Source organism: Scophthalmus maximus, chromosome 21, assembly GCF_022379125.1.
Source record: "Scophthalmus maximus strain ysfricsl-2021 chromosome 21, ASM2237912v1, whole genome shotgun sequence".
Classification (NCBI taxonomy): domain Eukaryota; kingdom Metazoa; phylum Chordata; class Actinopteri; order Pleuronectiformes; family Scophthalmidae; genus Scophthalmus; species Scophthalmus maximus.
Window position 1 is genome coordinate 6,330,027 of NC_061535.1, and position 19,859 is coordinate 6,349,885.

The following is a 19,859-nucleotide window of genomic DNA, read 5'->3' on the forward strand; positions in this document are numbered from 1 at the left end:
ACACACACACACACACACACACACACACACACACACACACACACACACACACACACACACACACACACACACACACACACACACACACACGTGTAATCTTACGCGGCATAGGAACTGCCCTGCTGCTTGACAGTTTGATCAGCATAATGGCTCTGCATGAGGATTATTCTGTCAATATTCATGATTCAGGGCAGACAGCTTGAAGAGTGGGATAGTTATTACATAAAAAAAACACAAGCACACAGAGAAACTTAGAAGACTTAACTCAAATTTGCACAATATTCAATAAATATTAACCAAGAAAGTGTTCGACGACACTAATTCGGTGCAAATATGTAACTGGCCATGCGTGAAGAACAAATAAATTGAATCAACACCTTTCAAATTTGCCTCTTGTCTAGTAATTTACATTGGAATGGACATGAACACTGTGACAGAGTACAGAAAGCTTTGTATCCCTGTCCCGTTTTGAACTTTCCTCTGGCGTTTCTTCTGGTCACTCATGTCAACATGTTCGAATTTTTTAGAAGAAATGTCTAATTTGACAAATTCCCTCAAAGTCAGACAAATTGTGTCTGAAAACAATAATGTGGTCATGGTCAAGTATAGTAATGCCTTGCTGGACACTATTACTCATCTGTTTCACACACCCGTCTTGTAATTAATGCTGTAGTCGATAACTAAAGTCCCGCTAACAAGCTGACATCTGTCTTTAAAGTGGAAGCAAATAATATTCATGAGCTATTACACAAAGAACATGGTCTGTCTGTCTGTCTGTCTGTCTGTCTGTCTGTCTGTCTGTCTGTCTGTGTGTGTGTGTGTGTGTGTGTGTGTGTGTGTGTGTGTGTGTGTGTGTGTGTGTGTGTGTGTGTGTGTGTGTGTGTGTGTGTGTGTGTGTGTGTGTGTGTGTGCGTGCGTGCGTGCGTGCGTGCGTGCGTGTGTGTGTGTAAACAATAACAAGGCTGTTCACATAGCTTACATGAACGCACACATTTAGTATGTAGGACTTTATACATGCATAAGGTACGTGTGATTGATTGATGAATGATGTAATGTGACATGAACTGGGGCCCTGGGGCTGAGGTTTTAATTAACTGGTAGGAGAGGAGCTGGCTGGCCTGGCTATCACTATATATCACCATGTCTGGTCTGCAGTGACTCCTAGAGCCAGCGCGCACGCACGCACACGCGCACACACGCACGCGCCATCTGGCTACAGCAGGGTGCAGCTAACTCGTGAGTAATTTTACTGTCTCTCTTTGTGCCTGTTAGCTTTGCAAAGTTGTTAACCATCGTCATTTTACAGGCTTTCATCAATTGGCATGAAAAGTGTTGAGGTCAACATTGGCAAAACATCTTGAAAATAGAGACACAAAAAAGATGTAAATATATGATATCATGATTGGGTAAAATATGAAGCTTGTGTGAGGAAAATATGTCAACGTGAAGGTTGATATTTCCCTGTGTGTTTGGTCTGTTTATGTATTAGTACACGCGCACATAAAACTAACAACCAGCCATTGATTTTGCATGAATTCCTTTGATGATTGATGGTTCTAATCTGATTCCTGAAATTTGAAATGGGTATTTGCTGCATGCATGAAAGAAAGGGAAAAAAAATACAGTTTGCAATAACAAATAAAGGTAAATTTCAGGGCTACATTTTCTGCAATCAGTATATTGATTGCAGAAAAAACAGCTATCGTGAGGATTTAGTGAGGGTGAAGATTCTGATTCAGTCCAGGTCTCTCTTCCACGGCAGCAACAGAAAACAAATAGTTGTGACTCGAAAACTTTTTCAAAGAAGAAAAAAATAATTCTTCCCAGTGTTATTTATGCCAGTCCTGAATTTCTCATCCAAAAATGATTTCCTTCTTTTCTTACCATTATGAGAAAAGAATAATGGCGGTGGCAGTGAAGGACAATGAATGTAATGTGCCTTCCACACTGCTGGTGTACATAGAGAGTAACAATTTCCAGTACATGTTGAAACAGTGAACAGTCCCTTGAATGCCAAGAGTATGGTCCTCAATCACAACACCTCCATGTCCAATGTACAATTTACTGATTTCAAAATTTCTGTTTACAAAAAATATCCTGGAGAGGATGGCTACCTCTATTTTTAGTGGTAAAGGTCCCTTCAATTTAACCAATATGTTAAAAAATTGAGGCCATCAATTTAGAAAAAGAAAATTTGATAATGATATTGTTTATCATTGTCCTTTATTTCATACCGGGAAAGCCCACCTCTGTGCACTGCTCATGAGGTGGAATCTGAAAACTAGGACTTTCCACAAAATGTGACCTAGATTCCATCAGGTTTGAATCATCGAGTGACTCTCACCGCAGAGGAGACCGTCTGACTCATTGGGTTACAATGCAAAACAAAAATCGATTTAGAAGCATCCGGAGCAGGTGATGAAAGTCACAATGGAAAGTGTAATCAAAGCATCCAGTTATGGCTCTTGGGAGGATTCTGCCCCCCACATGCAATCCCTGGCCCACAGGAAATAAACTTGCTTGCTCCTTGTCTTCTAAATCCTCTATGAAGTCTTTGTGGGAATATGATGCTTTGTTCAGCAGAGCACAGTATAGCGCACACACTGCTTTGTGTTGCAGTTAATGAATCAAATCAATCATGTGTCCTGTCTTTTTGTGTGGTTTTCAAACTGCACAAGGCTTTTCTTATGCATGTAGGCACCAGAGGTAAAACGGCTGAATAAAGGCTTGGAGTCTAAACTGACGGTTTGCCTTTTGGTAGATTTTTGTCCCCTTTACATTGTCGTTATGTATTAATGACAAAGTGTTGACAAAGATAAAGTCGAGAACTCGAATTTGTGTAGAGGCCAGGCGGCATTGTGTGCACACAAATAGACACCAAAACATTCCATCGGTGGAACACATCACCCACGTAGCCTCCACTCCAACAGTGAAAACCCTCTCCTCAAACTGCTCCAGGCATTGATTCCTTTGGCCTCAGGGTATTGTGCCTGAAGAGGACAAACTCATATTCTTTCTCTCCTGCTCGCTCTCTCGGTGTCACTGTCTTCCTCTCTCTCATAGCTACTGTAGACAGACTGTACATGTGAAGGTGAGATTTTTCCTTCTATAAAAGCAGCCAAGTCTTGTTTGACAATGGTCACGTTCATTTGCACGGGGACAAATATCTTCATTAGTGCCTCTGCATTCATCTTTTAGCTGCATGGTCTTTTACCCTAAATGTTCTTTCAAAGAATCTCTGGGGTGCGTCAACTCTCTTATCGTATCTCTCACCTCAACCTCCTGAGCAACAGTCCACAACCCAGAGATGTTCACTTTACTTTCATAGAAGGATGAAGACACCAGAAGATATTCATATTTAGGAAACTGTCCTGAGTCGACAGAAATGTAAAAATGACTTTAAATGTTTCACTCATGAAAACTAATTTACATCACTAATCATGTTACGCCCATGGTGCCAAGATACTACTGTACTTTACAGGCAACATGTAACAGGAGCACCGAAATGTTAACTGAGTAATTATTTGGGCTAACTACAACGCATAACAGAGCAACAGAGCATTTTAAATTATTACCATTGATATGATTGAATGGCTTTTTTTCATCATGAAGCAATTATCTTAGGCCAACCTTTTTGGGGCTGCATGGATCAATTTAACATGGTAGTCTAAATTTTACAGTAAAATTAAGTTGGACACAACAAATAAGTTGAATCAACTCTAAATAACTGATTCAACTCAAATGCAAGATGTCGGTCCAACATAATTTGTTGATGCCGAGAGAAAGCCATTTATTCAGGTGGAAATTCCTTGCCACCTTGTATTTTAAAGTTGAGTCAAAGGTTTTTTCTTGTCAAAACAAACTAATTACACATGTTCAAATAGCCGTTCGGTGTCATCACGTTCCACAGCATTTGTTCATAATTAGATTTTTCCTTTGTCTCTTTCTGCCTCTCCTCCTTTTCCCTCTGCTCTCAGCCCACACCTTGGTTTTTGGGATCAGTCTCTTTCTTGAGCTTTCATTTTTTTAATTTTTCAGCTCTTCCTGTTTGTCTATGGTTTGTCTCAGTGTTTTTGTCTCCGTTTCTTTATGTCACACACTGGGGTTTTTCTCCCCGTCTGCCACTCTGGCATGGTCTCATTGGTTCTTATCTATACTCCCCACTATCTGGTGTTGAGGGAAGATAAGCATGCATTTGCATGTTTAATGAACCAAACACACCCGATTCACCTCAGCATGAGGACACGGACAGACGGACGGACGGAGGGACGGACGCACAGAGACACACACCAACGTGTTTAACTATCCCTACATAACTGAACTTTTTTTATTTAAATACCAGTCAACCTGGCCGCTAATGGCAGAAATAGGGTTTCTTCATATACAGTGCAATGTGAAAAGATCCACACACTGATATTCAAAAAAAGCAAGGAAGTAATTTAGGAGCAAAGACAAATAGATGTGCGGGAGAGATGAAACAACAGCGTGAGAGGCCGACAGAAAGATACAGTGGCGACGAAAGCGGTGTGAGAGATGTCGCCACCTGCCACCATTATTCTCGTCTCCTCTTAGAAATGCATCATCAGTCATTAGAAAGTAGCATGACTTGTGGTATCATCATCACTCACACGGATACACACACAAACACATGATGTATTTTGAGGTATAATGCAGTGGCCTATAATTTGAGTTCTCTCTATGCAGCATTTTGCTGAGCTTATAAAAACGCCTGCAGCTAATGGTGTGATGGATCCCTCTATTATCACCCAACGCAGAGGGCGAGAGTGGGCTATAGTCAGATAAAGGAAAGTAATTGGGCAGTATTTTAGTTGGGGCAAATACTGGAAGGTGGTCAGGAACAGAAGAAGCCATAAAATGATATCTGCGTTATGGAGTCTAAAAGCTGTCCAATGTGATGCACCTGCCCAATAAATTAAATCCTATATAAAAAATACAGAAATCACCTCTTTGTGTACTGTGTGTCTGTAAAGCCATTTCACGTTCAAGTGCAAAAACATTTAGAATATACAGTTCATACAGTGCAGCATGATGAAAATTGTTTAAACTACACAATGAAAATTTGGTCCAGCTACTTGACTTACCCACTGGATGAACCGTAACAAATGTATATCGCAATCCTCAGGTCAAGTGCTACTAATTGAAGCCCAATGGAGAAGCACAGCTATAGACATTCATTCTGTTGAAGAGAAGAGAAGCTGGAGCAAGTTCGACAAAACATGATTCAATGCCAGACAAGCAGGGGACTTTCTCCAAATGTTTCTTGAACTCCCTGTGTGCCTGGGGTCTATTAGTTGCTATGATCAACTCTAAAGTGTGTGAAGACGAAGCCCATACTAGTGGTGTGAATGTCTGCTCCTCGGGGTAGGACAACTTTATAGTCTAGAAAGTCTTTTTGTTCCTGAGAAAAGTCGAGGGCAGAGAGAGTGGCTCTAGTCCCAGCTGGTGTGGAACTAAATGTCACAGATTGATTAGAATGAATAGTCGAATACAGGCTCTGAGACAGGCCACGAACACACAGCAGGTAAAACATTTGTGCGTGTGTCTGCATACACATACACCTCTCTTGGATACCTGGGATTTACCTTTCGCTGACCTTCCCCAGGGGTCTTTGGGCAGATGTTAAAGCCCGAACAACACAATCAGAAAGCTGTCACTGCCTCAAGACATGAACTTCACACACACACACACACACACACACACACACACACACACACACACACACACACACACACACACACACACACACACACACACACACACACACACACACACACACACACACACACACACACACACACACACACACACACACACACACACACACACACACACACACAGAGAGAATCGATTCAGTTTATTAGCACAGTGATAATCGAGTAAAGGAAAATAAAATGCGTTAAACATAAGGAAGAACACTAGAGAGGATAGAGAGAGATGTGTGAAGCAAGAGAAAGACAAACGTGAGAGAAAATAAGACAATGAGAAGCAAAAGACTGAGAGAAGAGAGGAGAGAGAGAGAGAACAGAAAAAAATGTTAGATAATAAATCAATGAACCTATTCTGTAGCTGCCACGGGGTAATGAAAGCTATTTATTTGCCATCTCTCTCATTCTCTGTCTCTTTCCTCCTCTCTCTCTCTCTCCTTCCTTCCTCCTTTCTTCCTCTCTCTTTCGGCAATGCTTTTCACCACCCTCAGCATTCATACTCCCATTTCTCTCTACTAAATGCTAATAACTCCATGAAGCACAACAAAGCACTCACTTAGAAACCGCATTTGTTTCGCTCAACCTCCATTGTCAGCTACATACGAACTGATGACTGGCCTACCTTCGTCTCAGAATCCTGTTATCTGACATGACCTTCCAATAATTGGCAAATTATAATAGACTTGCATGTGCTATATCTTTTTTATTTAATGGCATGACTTTACAACAACCACTCTCTCCATCTTTTTCTCACTATGGATTATATGTTCAAAAAGCAAAACAGATCACTGTAATATCCACATTCGGTCATCTGTTACATAATATATACATAAATACTTCATAACTTTACAAGGCATTCTGCTGGGACTGCATGTGTGCTTTTCGCCAGGGGAATACGACAACAACATAATTTAATTTAGCTATCCATAAGCCTACGTGACATCTCATGTATGGCCTTGATAATCTTATGCCCCAAGTCACGATTAGCTCAGTAGACAGCCGTTTATTTTCCCAACAGTTTAATGTTCCAATAACGTGTCCCCGAGTGTCCGGCAAGGTCACTGCAAAGCAGACAAAAGACGGGGGAACCTAAATGATCTGACAAGAAATAGTGCATTTATCTGCATTATTTTATATGGATTATTTATTACATAAACAGGCAATATATGAAAACTGCAATCATATCAATTACAGGAAAACTTAAAATTGTTAACAAATACTTAATAAACACTTGTATTGAATAGCTGAATACACCACATTATAATCCATTTATCACCATTTATTTTATTACTGCTTAAAAATTCGAAAGAGACAACTTAAAGTTAAGTGTCACTGGATAAGGCGTACAGGTTTATAAAATAATTTCCGTTTTGTTTTGGACTTGAATAGCTGAGCGAGATCAAATGTTTTTGAGGAGGAACATCCAGGAAATGTATGCGTAGAAAACGTCGGTAAACTGACATTGCTAACACTGAAGCTTGAAAGTTTTATCGACGCATCTATGAAATCTAACATTGAATCAACAACTTGGGCGTCTCCATTAGCTTACTCCTTCCAGTCTTGACTGATATATCAACTCTTAATCTGTAGTGAAATCATGTTCTTCTACATACACAGCTGGTTGGTGAAAATCTCCCTTGCAGGAAAGAGTTATGCAACTAGATCACCTATACAATGTAATTTCCAAATCCTATATTTACATGATTTGGTGTTCTGGCATCCTCATAATGTTCAGAAATAGGTTAAACTAATTGAAACACATCAACCTTAAATTCAGCGCTCTATTCCTTTAGAAGAGCGCTGAAAGCTTGAACAGCACAGCCAGTCAGGCGGAAAAGACACCAGGAGCAAACGTTTCCCACTGGCTGCCACTTACCACTAATGTTAGAAAAATGATAAATTAGTCTCGCCATGGTGCTCGGAGTCTACGTGTTTGCATGTGGGTGTATGTGTGTGCCAGCGTGTGTTCCCTCCTTGTAAAGTGTTGTGTCGCATGCCAACAGCTCACAGTGTGAACAGATGTTAGTCAGTAATGCCCTGGGTTTCTGCACCGCAGTCAGGCAATTCTTAGGGTCCTCTGCTCGGAGGAGGAGTCCGTGGAGATGACCAAATTGCTTTTTCGACCGGAACTCAACTAAGGACACGCAGGCTCACAGCGGCTGCCAAAGAACACACACAGACACGCAAACACAAACACAGCACTTGTTCCAACCATGTGCAATAGAAACCCATGAACATAGAGGATAGAAGAACCCACACATTTGGAATAATAACAGAGACGCACACAAAAATGCAGGTACAGAAACATGTGCTCTTAGAGTCATGGACCAACTGCAGAGTGAAAATATTGGCTGCAGGTTCAAGGCCTCAGGAAATCATCTCTGAGAGAATCTTTGGCTTTCGTCCTGCTCCTTTTCAGACATATATGATTTATTTATTCATAAATATGGGGGTCGTTTCGGCCTGTTGTGAACAGTCAACTTGCCCAGTGAAAAAGTAGCAAGCAGGAATGAGTTGATGGACGTCAGAATCAACGCATCTGTCCAAAGTCTCAAAAATGACATTATCACGTCTCTCAACTACCAGCTTCTCCACCGTGACATTTTAGGCAATTTGCCCAGGTAAACAATTGGTCATCATAGTCAGAAGGACAGAAAAGGTGCAGCAGAGAGGGAGAGAAACAAAAAGACTAAGGCCCATGCCAGAGATGCAGCTACATGCTGCAAAGAAAAGGACCAGGGCAGTAGTACAATTTTAAAAAGCGAATAGTTTATCATGAAAAGTCAGTAATAATAGAGATAACTAGAAGTTCCGAATATTTGTATTTTGTAAGCTGGATAATTCTTTTCCCAAATCGATATTGAGGCCATTTTCTATCTAGTCTGGGAACAGAATAGTTAACCTGCAACATTAGCAGTCTGATTTGATTTGATAGAGTTTGCCGTTGCCCACGACGGAGTCGGATTCCCAGCCTGAATGATTCTGTCAGTCCCCCCCTGCCAACTATCTCATCTGCCTTCCTCCATTTTTACCCTTTGCTCTATTACAACACCTTTTCATGCAGATGCAGCCACTACACTCTATATTTAGCTGCTGCCTGTCACTGAAACCCTGATGAAGGGGAAGAAAATGAGTGGTGATGTTAGAGACCATGGGAAAGGTTAGCGCTGTCTCTTTGAATCACATCAAACACTCCCTGATCATTCAAAGCTACATTGCAGACTCTAAAATCTATACTTAGGCTTGGACCAGAGTAATAAAAGACGAAGAAAAGAATGCCCCATTCGAATCTGCATAAAAGATTGCATCAATCAACATATAGACAAAATGAAAATAAGAATATGCAAACTCAGAGGTGGTTGTCACATGTGAGTATGTATAAATAGTAAGATAAATAAAAATGAAAATTTTAGTTGACATGCATTGACAAATTTGTGAACACACGTGGATGGATCAGGACTTGGTGGCATATAGTGAGCTGTCAGCAGACAAAAGCTTAGCTAAGCAAATCTTCTGTATCTGTTGTGATAATCATAAGATGATGCAACTGTAAGACAGCAGACACACTCTGCCTGTGGCACAGACACATGAGGGACTGTGTCCACAGGCAGATGGTTTTGCGCTAGAAGCGCATATGACCTCATTTTCAGAGCGCTTTTCTCAAGCGCTTATTGTTGCTAAGTTATGAAAACCATCTTCTAGCACTTCAGCGTTCCTTCAATGTCAGATCGTAAACAAATTGTTGCCAAAGTTGATATTGTAATTCCCACTCCTGTATCAATTTTGATTGGTCAGGGACAGAGAGAGAGACGTGACATTGAAGAGCTTGCAGGTGCCCCAAAAGCTCCAAAATAATGCATATCCAATCAAAAACCAAGCCATTAAGTGGAAGGAACTGCCAGCAGTGCTCAGAGGCAGCATTGTGTTGAGGCATAGGCTGAAAAAAAACATTTTCTTTTGCATTGAATGTTCCCAAGAGCACAGTCTGGTCTGATGGAATAAGGAATGAGCTGTTTGTCCTAAATTACATGCGTCATGTCAGGAGGAAACCAGACGCAGCTCAGCACCTGTCGAATACAATTCGTTTTCAGTGGCGGGGGAACTGGTCCGTGATGAGGGAGAGTGGAGCGAAGTACAGATGTATACACCCACAAAAAAATTATAATCAACTTTCCAACAACTTTTACTTTTACTCTAGACTTTTATTCAAAGAAGGGAAAGCTTCGCTGAAAGAGAAGGTGAGGAAGAGTCATTTATAAAGAGGAAAGGGTCAGATATTAAGATCAAAGTTTGCGCTTTTAGCATGAAATTCTAAATTTGCATGCTCACATACATCTCTCATTCATCCAGCCCTCATGCCTTCATCTTGTATCCTCTCTGCTAAGAGCTCTCTTTCTCTCGTTTGAAAATAGTTTTAGCCGCAGAAAGGTCAGACTTAATTGGGAAGCCTAATGAAATATTTTCAAGGGGTTTCAGGGCTGTGGCCAATATGCTAATTAATGCTGTGATACGAGGAAAGGGGTTCCAGGAAGTGTAATAATTTGGCGTGACCCAAGTTTCCGCAAAGTCCTTTGTGACCTTGTGAACGTGTGGGTATAGGTGTGCATTGTCAAACCCCCAGCAACGCTGCCAAGGGTTGTGTTGCATATGCAATGTCAAGCATGTGTGTGTGTGTATCACGGATTGAGTTTGTCTACTACCCCGGTGTCATCCAAATCCAACTGATAAATTCACCCCACAGCTGGGGTAACACTGTTCTATCCCAGTTACAACACTCCACGGATCTGAGGAGAAACCACCCTGGGGGTGTATGCTGTAGTGTGTTTGAGTAGGCAATCTGTGCATGTGCATGTTTGTGTCATGAGGTACAATGAACTGGTTCCATCACGCTCTAACTTTATGCAGACACACAAACCAACCACCACGCACAAAAGAGGGGGAAAGCGTGTGATACCCAATACCACCACATCACACACACAAAGAGCAAGAGAGAGTGGGAGTGCAGGTTACCTGATGCTGCTCATGCTGCCTGCCTCTGATCCCAGTTTGCATCTCTCCAGCTGGGTGGCAACGATCTGACGCTCAGCTTCAAGTTCCCTGGTCAGCCGTTCAAACTGAAGCTCCTGAAGTGATAAAAGAAAAACAAAGTGTGCGTGAGACACAGCGAGAGTGGGAGAGAGAGAGAGAGATAGAGCTGGACATCTTCTGGAAAGCAGAGCTGTGCATGTGCACGTTACCACATGGAAGCATATCAATAGTGCAGTGAATTCCACCCCCACTGAGGAGGATCGTATATGAATGACTGAGTGTAAGTGAGACCAAGAGAGAGTGAGTCAGAGGAGTAGAGAGAGGGTATATGCTGGTTTGATTGGTTTTCTCAAAGTCATTTGAAGCTCTGAATGAGTTGATCCCCAGTCTATCTCAAGTCTCCTACTTCAATCCCCACTTCTCCCCAAACACTACAGAGCACAATGCAGTTCATCTCCTCCTTTCACACATGCTTGCAGCAATTTACTCATAACTTTACACACTCCTTCCACTCTCCCTACACATTTATTTCCTTGCTTTCTCTCTCCCCTCCCTCCCTCACACGAACACACATTCACTTGCGTGCCAAAAGTAAGCTGCCAACACATGCAGAACATAATGTGTGTAGTACTAGTAAAGGTATATCATTAATCTCACTGTGGGGAAATCCCTTTATCTGCGCATTACCACAAGCATGTGCATAAGTCCCGGCTTAAGTTGCCCAAGCAACTTGCCATTTGCCCTCTTTGGCTGAGCTGCCCTGCTGGAAAAAAAATACTTCTACAACCAATAATAGAAATAATGATAACAGCAATAATAGTTTTATTATATTCCTTTGTGGCTGCATGTACAAGTAGCCTATTTCAGAGATGGGGTGGCTCAAAGTTGTTTAAAAAAAAACAACAACATGTGATGCCGATGTCAAATGTTCCCCATGTCACACTGTAGCATCCAAACTGAGAACTCCAGGTTTAAATACAAAACAATACTCACATTCCTGAAAAAAAAGTTGTCTTTTGCAGTGATTCAGTAGTACGTTCAGAATTGAAATAATTGGAACTGTTGAACCAGCAAAGTATGTATGGTATTTGCCATTTTAAAATAGTAGTTATATGCCCAAGCAAAATGCTGTGCGAGGCAGTATTCTTCATTCTGATTCTAATAATTCAATATGAGGTGAGGCGCCACCAAAAAGCTCCACACCAGAGAGTGAGGCAGAGCATGCTGAGCATCAGGAGACATGTGAGAGTTTTTATTAAAAAAAAGAGACATGCCAAAAATAGAGGCTGTGGACAGTGACACTATATTTAAAATGTACAATGTGGAACTTTAGCTAGAAAGTGGAAAAAGGAGAACATGTTTAAAAATATATACCAAAAAAAAAAAAAGGTTGGACTTTTCAGGTTAGACCAACAGCCCCTCAAAATGTTTGTGCATGCCCCTGCATTACTTACCACATACTGTATGGCACTGTCAATGCTCTAAGTTCACACTGAAATCGTTCAAAAGAGAAACCTTGCACCACTATCCAGACACAATAGTGTCTGTCGGCATTTCCCGGTCCTCTCTCCATTCACTCAAGTGCTCCCTACCTTCCTCCATTCATTGCTCTACCTCCTGTCAGTAGCTCGTACATGTAAACAACGAACTAGCTGGTTCAGTCACCCCTATGATTAACAAAGCGAGGTGACGCTGGGAATGTGAGCAGGGTCTATTAAGGTCTCTGGACCCGTAATTTTAAATTACAGCCTTGTTTTCACAGGGAGCTCACCTGCCTTCTCCTCCCTATTGCAGACTGCTGTGTCACCTTCTATGCCACAGCTGCAACTATTTTAAATCCTCAAGGTGTAAAAATGTAAATCCCTGCTTCTAAAGTAGCATTATGTTAATTGGTGATATATATACTGCCTCAACAGTAAAGTATCTTAAATGCTTTCTTCGCTAACACGGTCAATGCCTGAATGCCAAACCAGATGCAAAGCCGTGCGTTACGTCAGGATTGTGTTGGGGTGAAATTTGTTAAATTATGCATAAACCTTTGTCACATCTTTTCTTTATTCAATCCATTTGCCTAAGGAAGTGTGACGTCTGTGTTGTTATGTTACGATAAATATTGCTATCAAGATGAACTCTTAGTGAGAAAGATGTTTGAAAACACATTCAGAAATTGGTTAAGGGCTTGTGAGTTTAAATCACTTGTCCTTTTACATGCCATTGTGCATTTTGATGAGGTGAAATTTCAATATCACATTAAAAGCTATCAAAACAAATACAGGAACAGATGATGCATCATTCAGTAGTTTGGGAACTGCAGCTGTTAAAGCTTTTATCTATAAGTATGGATGCTAGAATATACACTTTGGTTTTAGTGATATGGACTTTTACATATACGTTTACATATTCATAATTACCAAACTAATCTTTTGGAGCATAAATTATTTTGTGTTAAAATGTTTTCAGCACAGCAAACTGTACATTTGCCAGCTCAATATTATTAGACTCAGAAACTTACTCACTCAAGTATGATATACATCGTCATGAAGTAAAGTGAATTCAAAGGGACAGAAAATCAGATCTACTGATTGACAGAAAGCAAATCATTATGAAGCTGCTATTTAACCATTTTATCAAAATTGATTTAGATTGTCTTTCTTCAAAAGACTGAAAATAAGCATTCAGTAAATGCAACAAATGTGAAAAAATGACCATATGCAAGTAAGTAGGGCCCGAGCCAGCACTGCTGGTGAAAGCCCTATTGTATCTTTAAGGATTATTATTCAACTTGAAATTCCAAAATTAACTGTTGGAGACATTATAATTATGGGAAAGATTAAAAAAGACGGAAATAGAAAGGTGCATCTGTACCATGCACACAGCTGCCTATAACCCATTTACCTGGACAACATCTTTAAGATTATGCACAGAGAAGTAGAGACAAGAATTGTCTTTTTCCTGCAAGACATCTAAGGAAGAAAGTCAAGACTGTCTCATTGGTGGAAGCAATTGGTCTGGTCAACTTTCTATGCTTTTTGAATGTCATCCCTGTCGACAGTGCAACAGCACTGATGTTGGTTATGTTGGTGAAGTGCGCAGTACACTGATCCATGTTATCTTTTCAACATTCATTCTGCACGTGCATTTTATGAAATCCCTCTTGGTTAAACTATTTGTTTTGTATGCAGTCGTATATTTTACCTTGCAATGTGCACGGACCACAGTGCGACTGATCCAAAAACTGATGAGCTGCGAGTTTCAGCTGGCACTTGCCGTGCTTCATCAGTGCGTTCCTATCAGGATGCACCAGGTGTGGGATTCCACTATGTTGTGCATGGGCTGTGTCCGTGTGTCACCACCTCGCTCTCAGGAATGAATAACAGCAGCCACATTCAGCAACAAAGGTGTCTATGGCAACTGCAGAACCCCATCCACCCCTCAGCATTACAAATTAAGTCCCGACTCCACCCTTCTGCCCTTTCACACACCTGCACTGCTCGCACAGAGAGGGCCCATCAAAGTTTCCAACAGAAAGAAGAGGGTGACGGCTAGGGGCTGGTCACAAGTGCTTCGAGGGTGAAAGAATGCATATTGTGTCTATTATTAGCGATTACGGTCAACGATTCATGATGGAAAACAGCACGTGTAACTTCTTGTTTTCTGTATTTTGCGTGATTAGACTTTGCCAGCAGCTTCCAGACAGCATGAACTAGTGTTTAGTTAATAATAATAGGAACAATTATTACATAACTCCTACAGTTACAGAGATCATGGACGCATTCAGAGGTCAAAACCTCACCACGACGACACCCTTCAAAGACAGCTTCCAGCTGAAGGGACCAAATTGGTAAACTCAGTCTCAAAGTGACTAGTACGAGAAACTAATAGGTCATCAATTTTCCAAAACACCAAGTCAGTTTGTCTTTTTAATGGTTGAATCATCACGGCATTTGCTGCACACATCACATGCAGACACGCAAAACACCACAGGCCAGACTGGACTCCTCGTTCAGACACAACTTCACACTCCAGTCTGTGCCATTCCACTGGCTAACTCCACAGCGCTAGCGTATTAACCATTAACTACCTTTCCTGTTTCTTTTTCCTTTTCTTTTTGTTTTGTGCCATCACCGATGACCAAACAGTAGCAAGGGAATGGTTATAGTTATTATTTTGTTTGTGTGTTTTGATTTGTGTGATGTTTGAATGCAACTAGGCTTAGTTAGTAAACTCTACCCAGACTTTGCCTCAGGTAACAGCACAGACGCAAAGCCTCTCTGAACTGTATGAACTGCATAGACTGTTTGACTCTTTCCCATTCTCAGGAATACATGGACTGTAACCCTCAGGTTACCCCTTCTTTCCCACAGATGCTCAGCCCTTGAGTTGCTCTGAACACTGCGAACTACATCCCACTCTTCAGAGCAAAAGGGGGATTTTTGTGCACGAGCACCATGGGTATATGACAACCTCGGCCTACATGTCATCTCAGAAGTCTGACCGCATGGTCTTCTGAAGAACGGGACGCCAAGACCCCTGGAACCCCACGGCGACCCCGCATCTCCCACCTGACAGCGTGGTCTGGACACAGCCCAACTTGCATCCCTCATTGGTAGAGACAAGCACGGCACGGCGAGGAGTCACGAATCATCACAGACTCTATAGCACAATGCGAGGCTCATCGCTCTCCGGGAAAGAAACCCGCTTTGATCCGGGGGGTTCCTACAAAGGAGGCAACCACTTCTAATTTAGACTAGAAAGCAGAAGAAGTGAATGTGCACGCAGCTGAACCAGGCCCCAGGATTCCCGACATCACTGGACGAATCGGAATCCGCCTTTTTTTCCCCTCTTCCTTGTGCACGTTTGGAAGCGCACACAGTGCTGGTACCGAGACAAGAGTCGCCGAGACGGAACACTCTGTATATTGATCCCTGCAGAAGGAAAGATCTGAACCCACAGTCTTTCAACCGAGTCGACCGCCTTGCCGCATCCGAGGACCGACCACACACGCTTGTTCCCCCGCAAAGGAGGGCAGTAAGAGGCTTTGGCTCTGGGCAGAACGTAGACTTTTTATGTGTGTTTCAGTAAGTTAACTTACTGTGCATTGTTGTGAAGTTAGTACCAGACCGCCGTGTCCCATTTATTGCTGCTATAATAACCGCGTTATTATCAGTGTTGCTTGACTGTGATTTGTGTCCGACCACGTCGGACTATTGTGAGTTGCTCTGCCATCGGGTCTGAACTCCGCACGCTGTTGTCTGTTTAAAGACCGGAGACGCGCCGGGTTTATCTTTGATAATTATCTTTGATAAATATAAATTATTGCTGATAACAAAATGTTCCCAAACCAATGCACAACGCATGTATATATGAACATTTCAATAGGCAAATAATGCAAATTATTCAATTAATCTGCACAGCAACAAAAAGCTGCACCTCAAAAGAAAGAAGAAATAATACAGATAAACAGAGTGGCTTGCTAAGTCAATCCCACAGGCGCATCATGTGTCCTGTATTGTATATATGTAATTACATATACATTGTTCTTACAAACTTGAGCACCTACAGATATAAACTTGCACCTGTGTATATATGTGCATTTGTTCACATACAATCCTCCACTCCGCTTGGGCCATCAGCAAGGCATTAAATGCATAATAAAGGGGTGATATCGGACCTCCCTTAGGGGGCGGACAAGAGAAGTAAATGACCCTACAGGGATCCAGAGAGCATCACATTATCCGATAGAAAACCCACTGAGGCAGCTTTCTTAGGAATAAAAACATGACCAAGTAACAGAGATGACAAATAAAATATATAGTAAAAAGTGAATTCTTTAACAACCTCCATACTGAGATTGCTTTCTGCAGCTTTTCCTCAATAAAATAAAAAAAACCATTTATTTCCTGCAAATAGAGGATAATGTACAGTATGAAAAATTGTTTGTGAAATCAAGGCCAAGTAGACTTTCAGGATCAAGTTTTATGGAGTGATCCTTGTGATTTTCTTTGTGATTTTTCATAAAAGATCAATCATTTTCCTTTTATCCTGTTTGGAGGGGTTGCCAAATGGCAATGAAACAAAAACAGACAGCCTTTTTAAGCAATAAATATGGGGCTAACATATTGGGACAGAATGCAGAAAAACGTAACCTTGGTCTCTGCATCAGAGCTTTAAATGGGATAAATAGCAGCCATGGTCTCATTTTGTTTCACCACTGTTAGTAAAAGAACCAACATCAGTGTAGTTCCTTTTCTATTTAAGCTAAAATGTTCTGTATTATCACCATAAAGACAGTGCGTGCCGTCTGTGTGTTTCTAGAGATAAGGTCCAATCATTATTAAGTGGCCTATGGGCAGCTATTAACAGTGCTGTTTTTGGATGAGAAACAAAAGGCTATCAAAAAGGGCTGACCTTCTAGTTGGGAAGTAACTCTCTCTCTCACGCTTTCATTCTCTCTCTCGTTTTCCTCAATCAGCTAAAATGAATGAAGAAAAAACAGGATGAGATGAGTGGAATGAAGGAGTGGGAAAGAAAAGTAAAAATGGGTGCTCGTGAAAAGGTCACTCGCTTCTCCTCTGTCACTCCCTTGCATATTAAAATTCCCTTCACAGTAGCAACCACCCCTGTTGCTCCTTTTCTGAAACCACAGCTGCGTGTTCATGTAGCCAACGTATGGTTCAAATATAGCCAAGATTAATTTCTGCCCTTCTTTGTCCCTCCGCATCTTGTCTCGTCTGTCACTTTAATGAGTGTAAAAAGTCAAACCAAGAGTCAAAAGAGAAAATAGCTGGGAGGATGGAAGGAAAACAAAGACTGGAGGACAGAAAAGAGAGAGTGAGGAAGAAAGACAGATGAGACTTTGATGCCTCTGTTGATGAGTCATACGAGATGATGGCCGAGGGAGGGAGACCTGATCCACTGCCTCTGCATGTGCATCTGTTTCAAGAATGAGAGAACAAGAAAAATAGAAAGAAAAAACAACTGATCACCAGGGTGACCTCATGTTATAGGTCTGAACACAGGTTTACTGTTGCCTGAAATGAAGAATGTGTGTGTATGCAGACTATTGTAGACATTTGCGTGAGGACAGTGTTTTTGGATAGAATTGTGATGAGAGCCATACAAATATTTTCCGTCTTTTCTTTTTGTAAAAACAAAATCAAACAAAAAAACATTACGGAACTGGATGCAGACAATTTTTTTTCTATATAATTGTCAAGCATATATATTTGGATTGTTTTTAAAAACTTTACTGTGAACTGTGCCACTGTATTATCTAGGAGAATACAAGTATCGGATCGTGACTCGGTACTGGCACATACTCAATAATAAATGACTCGGATCGGGATCTGGGGCAAAAACAATTGATCGGGACATCCCTAGTTCCTATCCTTAAAGCAATAGGTGGTACAGATATTGGATGGATGACGACAAAGGTCCATGACCCATGGTGCTGTAGAAGCAAATGTCATGAGACTCTCCAATGGGCCGCATCAGAGGGTATAGGGACACACGACCGGTATGGTGGATCAGGTTGGAGGACAAATCAACAAAGACGAGAGTCTAAATAAAGATTGGTATTTACAACTGACAGCTTAAACAGCTCTTTTGGTTTTATCCATGTTGTAAAATACGGGAATTGTACTTTAAGCTGAGAGCTGAGGTTTGATTTTGGGTTGATATTAGATTTGGGAAAAATGTGTGAATCATGTACACTGGTGCTCTGCAGCCATCTGGCAAACATCAGCAGTGCCAGACAGAGAAATATTACTCAGCTGATTCTGGCTCCATTCTGCGTCAACTTTGCTCTTTTTTCATGGTTCATTATTGTTGTACACCAGGGATACTAGTCCTTCCCATCACAGTGATGTCTGGCACTTTCCGCATCAGCCTGTGTCTAACTTAATTTAATTTACATTAGCAGCAATACCTGAGGGGTGTTCTTTAATGTGATAATGGGCTACAAGAGTAATGCAATGGACAGCACATCAGTGCTGATCATAACAGTTAGCATTTGCCTTGAAGGATTTATTGCTCATAAACAACACATATAGACAAACACAAAAAATGGCAACGATACCACTACTGTAATAAAAAATAATAACAATAACAAAGAGAAAATACCAAATTGTCAAAGTTGCTGTAATTTAAAAAATAATGAATGAATCCAATTATGTCATTGCCATCACAACAATATATTAGACCTGTCCAAAACTACAGGCAACCATTAGGACTGGATATTTGAATATTTCCACGATTGCCTCCTTTAAACTTGATTCAACGTAGAGAAAAGGAGGAGGATGAGCCAGGAACCGAAAGCAGATACAAATCCATCAATAATTAGAGAACCTGTTGATTTGACAGTGTAAAAGACAAAAAAAAAAAAAGCTTCCACAACCTTTTCATGCCTAAACGACAAAACAGGAAATATTTGCTATTTCATTACAAAATGATACATACAGTAGCATATATGAGTTTTGCTGTTAAACAACTAAAACTAGTTGGCAAATTAATGCAATCTATCATCTAAGTGGAAAATCAAATAACATATTGTGGTTTAAAGACATTTGTAAGAATTGACTTGTGTGGGTGAACATTCTGTACAACAATGATTTGTGAATAACGGCTCTTTTATCTCTGTTTTCTCAGCTGAGTCAGTGACAGTGAAGAAGCCTGAGCTGTAACAGCAACTGTCACATTCGACATTTGAATCAGTTTCTAGGATTTATTTCCCTTTCCCCTTCCAAGAGGGATCACGTACTGAGAGGATTGAGGGATTTTGTAAAATACGACAAACATCCCAAAACTCCAGACAAAATACACTCAAGTACCATCTTATTTCTTTAATTTCAACAGCAGAGTTCATTGGGAGTCAGATCAAATGTCTCACAAAGAAGCTGGGAATGGTGAGGATGACATTAACACAGAAGCCATTGCACTTTTACCCTAATGAATAAACTGATTACGGAGTATAGGTTCTCTGGCTTCTGTTTGGGAGGAAGAGGGAGCTGATGATGTATACAGACACTGACTAAGCTCAAATCACAGAGGAAATCCCTGTCAATTCTGCTTTTCAAACCCTAATTTTCTGACTTACTGTAATAGACC

The 19,859-nt window shown here is 41.0% G+C and overlaps 1 protein-coding gene across 3 annotated transcripts in view; it reads right to left on the reverse strand.

The window, feature by feature from the left end:
- ctnnd2a (catenin (cadherin-associated protein), delta 2a) overlaps positions 1-19,859 on the reverse strand; it is a 192,047-nt gene that overhangs the window by 114,696 nt on the left and 57,492 nt on the right. For all 3 annotated transcript variants that reach the window (XM_035619639.2, XM_035619638.2, XM_035619637.2), the window contains exon 3: positions 10,737-10,849. In XM_035619639.2, the coding sequence (XP_035475532.2) occupies positions 10,737-10,849 (113 nt within the window). The remainder of the gene's footprint in view (positions 1-10,736; positions 10,850-19,859) is intronic.